The sequence below is a fragment of the Falco punctatus genome, assembly GCF_963210335.1.
Source record: "Falco punctatus genome assembly, chromosome: Z".
NCBI classification, from domain to species: Eukaryota; Metazoa; Chordata; class Aves; order Falconiformes; family Falconidae; genus Falco; species Falco punctatus.
Genome location: NC_137586.1, coordinates 18,655,600 through 18,667,677, shown reverse-complemented (window position 1 = coordinate 18,667,677; position 12,078 = coordinate 18,655,600). Strand labels below are relative to the sequence as shown.

Below are 12,078 nucleotides of genomic sequence, written 5' to 3'. Positions count from 1 at the left end.
TTAGCTAAAAATAAGTCAGATGTCAACCACAAAATTTTTAATTTATAAAATCAGAATTGTCACCAGGTCTGTTTATGTTTGTTTCTACTATGTGCAGGACAATATTTTGTGAGTGTACCTTGCCGTATCTATTCCCAGGGCTGTCATAGTTTGTGTGCCACCCCGCTGGCGTATTCTCGTGGCTGCGGCCATCACATCTTCTGTTGTTGAGTATGCATTCAGGAAAAATTCATGGACTACAGTCTGTCCATATTGAACAATTCCAACCTGAAACACACAGTTCATGTTAAAAACCAACTCTTTTTAAAGAAAGCATCTATGTCTGCTGCAATGGGGCAAATTCTCATCTTTACCTACAGGCAGGAAAAGAATTGAACTATGTGTGTTTCCCTCATGTCCTGGCTTTGGCTGGGATAAGAGTTAATTTTCTTCTCAGTAGCTGGTGCAGTGCTGTGTTTTGGCTCTGGTGTGAGAACAATGTTGGTAATACACTGATGTTTTCAGTTGTTGCTGGGTGATGTTTATACTCAGTCAAAAACTTTTTGGTTTCTCTGGCCTTGCCAGCCAGAGGGCTGGAGAGGCACGGGAAATTGGGAGGGGACACAGCCAGGACTGGTGACCTGAACCAGCCAGAGGGGTATTCCATACCATGGGATGCCATGCCTGGTATATAAACTTGGGGGGTTAGCTGGGGCCTGGGGATCACTGCTCAGGGACTGGCTGGGCATCGGTAAGCACATGGCAAGCAGTTGTATTGTGCATCACTTGGTTCCCTTTCACCCTTTCCCTTTGGATTTTATCCTTTTCCCAACCCTTTCATTATAACTGTTATTATCATTATTGATATTATTGTTCTTTCATTTTTATTCTGTTTCAATTATTGTTTCCATTATAACTATTATTATTGTTTATTATTGCTTATTAGCATTCTTATTATCATTATTATAATTATTATAATTATATAGTTATTGTTGTTATTATTATTGCTCTTTATTTTTTCTGTTTAAATTATTAAATTGTTCTTATCTCAGCCCTTGAGTTTTACATTCCTTTCCGATTCTCTTCCCCATCCCTCTGGGTGAGGTGCAGTGAGTGAGTGGCTGGTGGTGCTTGGTTGCTGGCCGGGGTTAAACCACGACACCTCAGTATGAAACATTTGTAAGCATTTCAGCAAGACTGGTTAGAAGACACTCGATCTCATGAAACATTTTGAAGTTTCTGAATTGTTTTTATTGAAAATAGGGACAAAGCCAAAAGCAGGCCTTGCTCCTTGCACTTCCTGACCTGCAGTGATCTGTGCTGCAGTTTTTCTCTCCTCTAGGCCAAGGCAGACCTATGTCCTAAGCACCAGTCACAACTTCTAAGAATAGTTTTCCTTGTAGCGCACAAGGCCATGGTTCACTCACAACTCTTGTCATTTCATCCAAATATAATATTCCTACATCTGATAGTTTATTTTCCCTAAACCTAGCCTAGAAACAACACTGCAATGACAAATTTAGGCCCTCAGGATGAGAGGAAGACCCAGGTACCCTTATCTTGATGAAGACAGCAGGGCAGTCCAGGAAACAGCTGTTCTCCAGCAGGAGGCAAGCCAAAGAAAGACACCTGACAAGTGCCAGTGGGGACAACAGGAATAAAATGGTGGCTTCTGAAAAGGGGAAGGATGATGGAAAGGCTCTAGATGACCGCAACAGGACAAGTCTTTGCGTGAAAGAACAGTGCATGGGATTGGAACTCCACAACAAATACCTGAGGAAACCTGCTGCAAAAACAAGTATGGAATAAGATGAGCAATATTCTTAAATATTAGTTAATTTATTTCATTCATCTCTGTCAGTTTTAATGTTCTGGCAGTTTTCTGACAGCTTTTACTGGGAAGAAATCCACACACTGTTCCATTAGCATATTTCAATTTTATGTTACACAAAGCAATTTATAGGTGTTATTTAGGATAATGCAGTATTACATGGCATTCATGTCTCACACATCTATTATTAAAAGCACTTTAGCATTTAGGTACTGAAGATCAGTAAGACCTCTGGGATAATTATGCCATTATATTATTTTAGAAGTGGCTTAGTATGTACTTTGCAATTGCTTTATGGGTGTTTTTCTCAGGTACTTTCATAGCCTCTCAGATTCTGCACAATGTTTGTTTGTAGTGGGGGTTAGAGTTGGATAAATATTTGATACTAAACATCAATGAAAAAGCTAGTTACATATGATTATAAGACTGTAATTGTAATGGTATGTAGCAGCAAAATCTATCACACTTATTTTCTGTATCCTTTTGAAAATATAACCAAATCTGGAAAAACTGATGTATGTTCAAGGTTCCAACAAGTTGCTCCATTTTAAGATACTTCTCTGTCGAAGGCATGCCCTCTTCCACCCACAGCCAAGAGCATGCAGAGGCTTCGTGTTCTCATGGGCAGCGGTGAATATTCCTCAAGAGTATTCACACAACAAGTTGGGGCATAGGCTGTATTGCCGCTCAGAGGAATCTTGTGGCATTGACTAAACCCCAAGCTGAAGATGAAATTTTTAAGCTGTTCCCTCCAAAGCAACTATTTTGTAGCACACATCTAAAGTGACATACAGAATAATCTGAACAGGATGCTGCTAGACATTTAAAGACTGCCAATAACTAGTGATAAACAAGAGGCTTTCATTATTTTTAGTCTTTTGGAGCAGGAGGAGTGCCTTAACAGTATTCCAGAACCATGCAGAACCATGTAGCCAGGGACTACTGTACGCCAGGGAGCCTGCCACTGTGGATTCACAGGCTTCTGATCTGCAGCCTTGAGGATTTTATTGATGCCAAGGATTAAATCAACTATTGACTACTGCCAGTGTGAAAAGTACCTGCCCATCCTTCATGATTCTAGAGACCCATGTTGGTGTTACCATTTTCCTAAAAGAGGTTACATGCTGAGTTGTATCATTTCCTATTAGAAAGGAAACATCCATGATCACAGCAAGTAAACATTTTGAGCATTTCCTTCTAAGGAAGTGAAGGGGAAGAACATCTGAGTCTGGAAAACTGCACTGTGTTACATAGCTTGTAAATCAGGAAGGAAGGGGGGCATATGGTTATCTTATGGGATACAATTGTTCTCTGGAACCCTTCCTTAGCACTAGCTTTGAAAACACTGATCCTCATTTTCTACATATTTCATGGCATCAGAGGTGAGCCATTCCTCAGCAAAGAGTAATGATAAGCTTCCAAGAACTGACCAAATACTAAAAGGCATGTTCCAGTCTCCTATTGGGTAACAGAATCAGCTCCACTTTGTAAAATTGGAATTATATTCTACTAGATAGCAATGAAGGTTTGAGCTTTTGCAGCCTTTTAATCTAATGGAAAATTACAAATGACACATGTATATTATGCAAATGTGCCTTTATGGGACAATAAACCTGTTCAAACTGCGTAACTTCAGCAAGCCCGTAAGAACAATGCTTACAGGCACTGTATGTTTTGATTTGCTTGTTATCTGGGAAATGCAGTAGTACTACACAGAAGGACATAATTCTGCTCTACTCCAGAAAACCCAATATTTTTCCCAGAATTACTGACTATAATCTATTGAACATCTTTGTAATTCCTAAGCTTATGTTCCCTTCCCTAACATTCCATGGCTTTTATATTACACAAGGGAATAATTCTTTAATTGTCCTCAGTTCCTGTGAAAAAGCATGTTTGAGAGAACAGGCAAGTAAAGGACCATTCTGCTTTGCGACAAAACATTTCTGAGGGCATTTATTTATTGTTGTTCTCTAACAGAGTAAAATCTCTTATTTAGAAAGTACATTCTGGCTTTCCCAATAAATTATTAAGCTAATCTAGTTGATAAAAAACAACAAGAACAAAAACAAAATGAAAGGGAAACCATTTAGTACATGGAAAAGATATGCTAGGATTTTCACCATTGGGATGTGGAGAAAAATCAGAAATATCTTTGGTTGTATTTAAATCTTATTTAATATATAAGAAAAGCAGAGATCCCTTGGGAAGCACTAATGGATAATATATTTGATTGTATAGAGAGCTTGCTAAAGATACCTGAATCAAATCAAAATCGAATTAATGCTGCTACATTTTGTTTGCTACCAGGCACTCAGACAGAAATTACTTGTAAACTATTGCAAAAGTCTTTCTTCATCCTGAATCTTTTTAACACCTCTTTAATAGGCTTCTGTTCTTCCGGAGATAAAACTGATTATAAGATGTGACATGGCATTACTTATTAATACAGTGATACAGTCCCTTTGGAGATATTATAAGGTGCAGGCCAAACACTTAAAACTGCCCATGTCATATATTAATGGAGAAATAAAACTTTTCTGAAAATTTCTGAAGGCCATTCCAACTTAGCTTTAAAGCTGAAATTGAATATATTCTGCTTTCTCTTTTGATATTCTTATACCACGGAAGGTTGCTCATATGTAAAGGATTAAAAATAAGCCCCTCATATTAAAAAGACAATTACCTCTACAAGAGTTAAAAAAAAAAAAAAAAGAAAAAAACTACCCTGCTTTGCAGTTACATTAAAATGTGGAATAAGGCCAGGAGAAATATTTTTTCCTACTTGTACCATTTTTTCTTATTTAATTCCTTCTTCCTTTTCAGCTTTTCTATTGTTACTTTTCCTTCTTTTCTCCCTAAGCTCAGGCTATGCATCTTAACCATCAGTACATTGCTGTGGATTTTCTGTGAACAGAAAGAGGAAGGGAAGGAAATACTTCTAAAAAACTATATCATAAACTTCAGGTTTTTACATCTGAATCTTCAGGCTTTCAATATCAAATTTGCCAAACATGGAACACTGAGGAATTTCTCTTCTGAGTTGCCACAAATCTAACAACCATTGTTCATGGAGGCAGTAAGTGGAAAAAAAAATATCTCACAAGCCTCTAATCAAAACATGGTTTTGAACAAGTGACATTCAAACTGCTAAGGAGTTATTCTGTAATTACCTCATTCCTTTCCCATGCAAGAGGAAAGGAATCTGAAGTCAGTGAAAGTCCGTGATTTCTATGTGCTCAACAATCCACAAAAGATGAACATGGAAAAATGAGTTTAAATAGACAGAAAGTAAACAATTGTTCCTCTATTTCTATTCTGTGCTCCCAGAGGAGAGGAGGGAAATACGCTTGCTCTGTCATTTCTCCTCTTCCCCATTCAATAGTAATTTAAACACAGTTTCTGAGAAAGGAGACAACGTGAGTGGAGGAGACAGTATAAACTTGTTACTACCTTTGGCTGTGCCAGGGCTCCCAAGCAGGGGGGCTGAGGAGAGGAGAGAGGTGGGATATGTTCTGGGAAGGCAAGAGAAACCGAGCAAATTCCACCTAGCTTTGGCCTTCCATTTCCAGATTTTCAGCCTCTCTCCTCCTTATCTCATTCTTATCTCCCTCTCAAATGTTTCTGCTCTGTAGCAACCAGATGCCAAAGCTGACATTCTCAAGTGAGTAAGTGTACATGTGAGAGGAGGGGTAGCTATGCCAGCTTGTGGGCAGAATAGATTTGGTAGGTGGAGATGGCAGGCTGCTGGAGTGCAGGCCAGCAAGGGACCTTTTCTGCATGAGCTGAGCCACACAGATGTGGCAGGATTACAAAACAAAACATAACAGAGGTGTGGCAGTGTAAAAGTTTAGGAATTGCAGCGTGAGGGAAAGGGGTGAGGGTGCAGCAGAGCTGATTGCCCTGTGTACTATCCCCATGAAGCCCTTTCGGTAGAAGGCAGTGATGATCTCCATGCAGCCATTGCCCCATACTGGGAAGTTCAGGTTTAAGTGTTTTCCCAACATGGCACATGTTTGAGTAATCACCAGCTTAAGGGACCAGGAAGAATTTTTTTTTTTCCTTTCTGTTAAATTTGACAAAGTGTTTTTCCTAATATCTGGAAGAACAGCATGTTTAAAATAACAGGACACAATTGTAAAGTTGACAGTTTACAAGTAATAATTTTATCAGCCAGTGTTCAGTACAGCCAACAGGAAAGTTGAGTGGTAACTCACAAATCCCAATTAACTTGGAAAATGACAGGGGTACTCTTTGCAGACATCTTTACACCTTCTCAGATGCTCCTTTGTGAAGGCAGAAGTTAACGTTAGGAGCTAACCTGAAGTAGCAAAACCACAAAATACTGACCTACAATATATCAAATATTATACAGGGTCCCTGAAAATCCTTCATTTTGGGAGGGGAAAAGGGAGAAGTGAAATGAAGACCCAATTTGCTCTGTTGTTGTCAATTAAGCTTTCTGTGTAAAAATGTATCCCAGCGTCAATGTTTCCCTCTTCCCTGAGTTCTGCTGGAATTGCTATTTACATACTCAGTTCAGCACTGTGAAACGTATGTCAGATCCTCAGCCGGAGTAATTGGTTGGAGCTCCATTAATTCTCATGGAATGATGCTGATTTATAGCAGCTGGGAATTTGGCACTCTCCCCTTACATAAAGGCAGCTTCTGCCATTAATAACATGTGGCTTAACAGCCACTCGTTAATTATGATTTCAAATGTTTAAAAGCTGTGTGCTCAGTGCTCCACAGTACAAAATACTGAATGCTACTCCAAAAAGCTTACAATCAAAGCTTTTTGCTTGTGCACCTCAGAGGCGCAGAAATTACTTTTGTGCTATGAAGTACAAAAGAAGACAAGAAGTGGTTGTGGAGAGGAAGGAAGTGGGAAAGGAGGTTCAAATGACCTCACTTAACACACTTAACTTTTGTCTCTAGCTTAGAAAATTTGTTTCTCCAGACTGCCTGAGTGGTGTGGGGAGGAAGAGCCTCCCTGAGTTTGCTACTTGGCAGCAGACATTGACTTAGTTGCGGTTTCAGCTATTTCATTTTAGTACCCTGTTGCCATAAGTTCTTGGAACTGAATTGCTCCATAGATGATGCTCTCATCCCATTTCCTGTAAATTATTTTTTTTCCTCACAAATTAAGCGACCATAAAATATCTACCATGTTACCTGTGTTTGCTGAGGACCTATATCCATGTTTTTGAGGAGGCTGTTTAGGAAGGCTGTGACACTTTCCCATGGATAAATGCTGTTGGACCCATCGAGGACTATGACAATGTCCAACTGGTTTTTACACTCTGCAACACAAATTGTCATGTAAGAATTGATACTAAAAAGGATCAAATATATCTCAGTTACTTTTGTGATTAGAAACAAATGCATATCCTTCTGCAATGGTGCTGAAGCAACATGTTTGAAGCCAATGCTGTTCATTGACTTTTGCATTTTATTTCACATGGTTTGTGTTCTGTTTATCAGCAAAGCACTTACTTGTAGGGAGAAATTTAAGAATGGGATTAGATCACAAAACTGAAGTATTTACCAGTGACCCCTACCTTTTTCAATGTCTATGTGTTCCTCTTTGATTTTTCCAAAGGACCAGGTCTTTAAGATTTTTAGCTATATTACTAAATTGGGATTGTATAAGGTCTTAACATGCCGTCATTATTTAAAAAGAGCCTTTTGGCCAAAAGTAAGAAACATAAGCAACTATTTTTAGCATTTGTGTTTGGATATTACATAGTGCTCTAATGATTGTTTATACTAAGATAAATTCCAAAAGTAGCAAGAATTTAGGTTATATACGGACAATGAAAACATTTACTTAACTTGGTAATGCTGGTATCTAAATTAAGCAGTTCATAATTTTTGGTATGCCTATGTGTATACATTTGTCTTGTTTGGCACTTTGTATTTTCAGACACACAAGAGAATTCCTGTGGCATGCATACCTTGCACAGATGGAGCAATTGCCTCGATGGTTTCAAAAGTGGAGCTGACATTAGAGCAAACTCCAGTTGTGTAATGCAAACGCCCACATTTGTAAGCATAAAGTGGTCCACATGCCTTTAAAAGATGGAAAAGGGTGAAATGTTTTTGTTATGCTACCTGAGGAAAAAACAAATTTATTTTAAAGTTGGCAAAAAGTCCTTTCTTACCAGAAAGCCTCCTTTTGGGTTTGTTACTAAGGTTGTTCCAAGAGTCATGTTTTCTTTTACTTCCACAACGTTAGGAACTGAAGTAGCAGCTATAAATAGATTAAAATGTTAAGTATTTGGGAACATAAAAACAAAATGTTAAAGTATATATCCCCTAGCATGGAGCTTCCAACTTCTAAAATAAAACCCAGACTGACACTGGTTTCATCAAATATTTTAGCACCCTTCCTCCTCCTCCTTCAATTGCAACAACCAAGAAAAATTTCTGAGACTGGCTTTTATCCCAGAAAATTTGTCTGGGTTGCTGTCTTAAATAGTTTTCTTGAACCACAAAAAAGAAAAAATGTACAAATAACAGCACAACGAAAGCAAGGATTCATGTTCACACAGTTTTGTTAATTAGAAAACAAACATTCATTTTTTACCTTGTCCTGCTATAAATGACTTGTCAGCTTTTATATTTGTTATGTTACGTTACTGACATTCAGGTTTTCAAAGGAAAAGAGGAGATAAAAAATACAACATGTGTATTTAGTGAAATTCATATCAATAGGCAGTCTCTTCCTGTCTACATTTTGTATCTCTTGACCTGAGCAAGAAAATTATTAATATTTACCTGTATCATATTAAGATGCATCAGCGCAGTTCTGGCTAGTTATGTTCTCATCAGAAGCTTACTGATGGCATTATGAAGGCTCTTGTTTGCTTCAGAGAGCTTTGGAAAGGGTAGTCCATGGATCTATGCTCCATGGCCAGGACTGTCAACCACAGTCAACTAATGCCAGTCATAATAAAGTTTTGAAAATACAGCCAAACACCCATTGTAAAATTATAAGCACGTTTTCCACAGCCCAATGAGAAGCTTTAAAAACAAATTAATTTTGATGTTGCAAACACGACTTCACATTTAGCGCTGGAGTCCTGAGTAAGCTTTCTTTATAGAAACAATTCTCATGCATATTTACTAGCTAAAAACCTTCTAAGATCTGACCTTTATTATTCCTCCATGTGACACAGCTTTATTTTCTTTCATACCTGGTAAGTTCAGTTTTATGCAGGGTGATTGGTTGTCCCTTCCTACAGGGCATTTGTATACATCTCCTGTTCTTTTCTCAGGTTGGCCAACTAATGGTGAACCAATAAGTACCCTGCAAATGAAATAAGTTACCTGAAATTTCTTCTTTCTTAAAAGGCACCAAAGTCAGGAAATAAAACTTACAGAGAGAGCACAGCTGCAGCAAGCTCTATACTAGAAGTACAGGATGGAGAGCAAGGAAAATATCTGTTATGCTAGTTCAGATACAGGCGAAAGCAGCCATTCTGTCTCCTCTTTAATAAGGACACAGAAAGGAAATGTGCCTATATACCAAATTACACAACAGAATAACATTTAAATAAATTCCAGTGAAAAATAAAAGTCATATTGGTGGGTGGATGACAAGTATTAAAAGTAATACAGAAGGAAATATCTGTTTTATTCAATATCTCCTGATCTTAAAAATATTTTGGAAGAAAGTGTATTTTCAATGCTGAGACCAAATGTCAAAGCAGAGGCTCACAAGCACCCAGAACAATTCAGTCTGAAGTAATATGAGACAGCTGTGTAAAATACATAATTTTTCCTCTCATTAATAAAAAAATGTTATTAAAAGACATTTCAAATTTTTAAAATACTAAGGATTTTTATCTTGTGCATTTTTTTTTCAAAATTTGGTGTGATCAAATATCACTATTATAGTACTTTGTAAGCACTACAAATTAACATCCACTCCTAAATCGAGTTTTCAGCAGGAAATGTTTAGAGATGGCACTGTTTTTGTTCTCAGATGTTCACTAGCTACACTAAATAGCCCAGCATCACCCAGCAGATAAAAACTGGCTCCATGAAATGCATAAGGAAGAACTTGGATTAAATTTGAATTCACAGCACACACTGAAAAGAGAAATCCTACCATTAAGAGTAACAGTTCAGTAAGATTTGCTCCTGTACACTTAGATGACTGTGACGTTATTGAGAGAAGCATTTCAACCTTTAATCATAAATTAATGAGTCCAGGAATGAGATATTTGAATAGAGTGATGTAATAGGTAAAATGCAACCTATGGATTTAAAAAAGACAGAAAGCAGACTTTAAACCTAGTACAGAAGCCAGCTTCTGAAAAAAACATACTGGAACAACTCATTGTGATCCATTAAGATTTTTTTCATTTATAATAAAGTAATTAATTCTAAAGGAAAATAAGGATCTGACTGCTCTTTCAAGCAATATGCTATAATGTGTATTTTTTATGCCAAAATGTAGAAACAGGCACCATGGCCTCTCATGCATCCTTGACTTCCATTTAACTGCAGAGAAGCTGAGTGTGCTTGACATCCCACAGGAGGTGATGATTGCTCACCGGGATCATGTCCCTGTGCTGTTCTTTTCTCAGAAGGAGAGAGGCCCGTGAACAGAGAGGAGCAGTCTGAAAGATATTTTTTTTTTTTTTTCATGAAGGATTTTATTAGGGGATCCCAGTTTTATTGAGAAACAACTGTGGCCATGTTCACTGAACATCTGCTGCCGAAAAGTTCTATTTGTGGTATCTAGGTAATGTCATAGCAGTTGACAAAGCATCACAAGGCTGCTTTGCATATTTATTTTTAACTGTCAGCCTACAGATTCCCTGCTCTGGATGTTGCTACACTGGAAGCAACTTGAAAGCTTGACAGCAGCTCTGGAGTTTAATTTCAGAGATGTTCAGATCTAGCACACTAGTTTAGATTCCTGTCTTCCTTCAGCTACTGGAAGAGTTACCATTTTCAGCTCATAATATTTTTCTGCTCTTGAAACATCTCCGGACAGTTTATAACAATACAGCTTACTTTGCAAAATCCCAGCTCCTAGAATGGATACCATTTCCTGAAGGTCTAAATTAGCTCAAAGAAGGTCATTATTATTCTCCCATGACCCTCATGCAAATGTGCATTTGGGTAATTGAGAGCTAGCATTTTCAAAAGCAAGCTCTGCAATTTCATTTTTGTGAACACCCCATGGCTAACGGAGAACACTGTGCTGCCGTGGTGGACAGACTCTCAGAGTCAGATAGCCCCAGGGCTGGTGGGGTCGATTGCTCAGGCACTGCAGAACTGTCTGACCTGCCTGTCATCCCAGGCTGCCCGCAGCAGTCCCCGGTTTACTAAGAATGTAAAAATTACTGGAAAAGCCCTGGGAAAACCAGAGCAATCTGCAAAGAATGATCCAGATCTCAGGGTTCCTAAACCTTTTACCACATAATCATTGTTTCAGTCCTGCAGCCCAGTGGTTAGCTTGTGAAATTTGTTTTACGCAGGAAAAGCACAAGCAGGCGTTTATCAAAAGACCAAGAAGCAGTGATACCAGTAAACGTGCCAAAATACAACTTCTAATTCAGGACAAGAATACGAAGGAAAAGACAGGTTAAGAAGGCTCCAAGTCCCAAATGCAAATATATTACCAATTGCAAGACATAATTAGCCCTCTACAAGGGAAGGCGGAGTACTGTATTAATAAGTATTTTGACAGGGAAATCTTCCCACCAGTTAAAAACCTCAGGTCCAAAAACCTCTGTCAAAAAAACTTCAGAAAAAAACACAGAATACATATTAGCTAGGTAAAATAGGAGCAATTTCACTGCCAATATGTTTACACAAGGAAAAGATAAAGATTTCATTTCGTAAATGGGAAAAAGAGGGCTCAGGCATAAACCAAAACATTCTCAGTTCCATCAGCGAGGGAATTCACCCACTTTGTGAACTCATTTATGACTTTGAGGGAATAAATTTGGATTTTTCAGCCTCCCAAACTTTCCAGGTTTCCTTAGGACTGTGCATTAATTTAATAAGTACAACTAACAGAATCTGACCCTTAGACATTGGGCATATTTAAATATAAGAGTATAGTGCCTGAGTCACTGAATACCTGAGTTTGGAGTTTCCATTTAAGAAAAGAAAAGCAGCTTACCATTTCCCTTCCTCATTTTCATACTGTTGGACTGTGTACCCAAACATGTCTTCCAGAGGCCCACTGAAGGTCATTGCATTTTTCACATCAACATTGGAAGAGCCAATGAGGTGAAAGAGAG

The 12,078-nt window shown here is 38.2% G+C and overlaps 1 protein-coding gene across 1 annotated transcript in view; it reads right to left on the bottom strand.

Annotated features, from left to right (window-relative positions):
* ITGA1 (integrin subunit alpha 1) overlaps nucleotides 1–12,078 on the bottom strand; it is a 79,188-nt gene that overhangs the window by 36,008 nt on the left and 31,102 nt on the right. The window contains exons 2-7 of the mRNA XM_080373076.1: nucleotides 11,958–12,078; nucleotides 9,010–9,122; nucleotides 7,975–8,063; nucleotides 7,768–7,882; nucleotides 6,986–7,113; nucleotides 119–267 (exon numbers count right to left, since the gene is read on the bottom strand). Coding sequence (XP_080229202.1) covers nucleotides 119–267; nucleotides 6,986–7,113; nucleotides 7,768–7,882; nucleotides 7,975–8,063; nucleotides 9,010–9,122; nucleotides 11,958–12,078 — 715 coding nt within the window. The remainder of the gene's footprint in view (nucleotides 1–118; nucleotides 268–6,985; nucleotides 7,114–7,767; nucleotides 7,883–7,974; nucleotides 8,064–9,009; nucleotides 9,123–11,957) is intronic.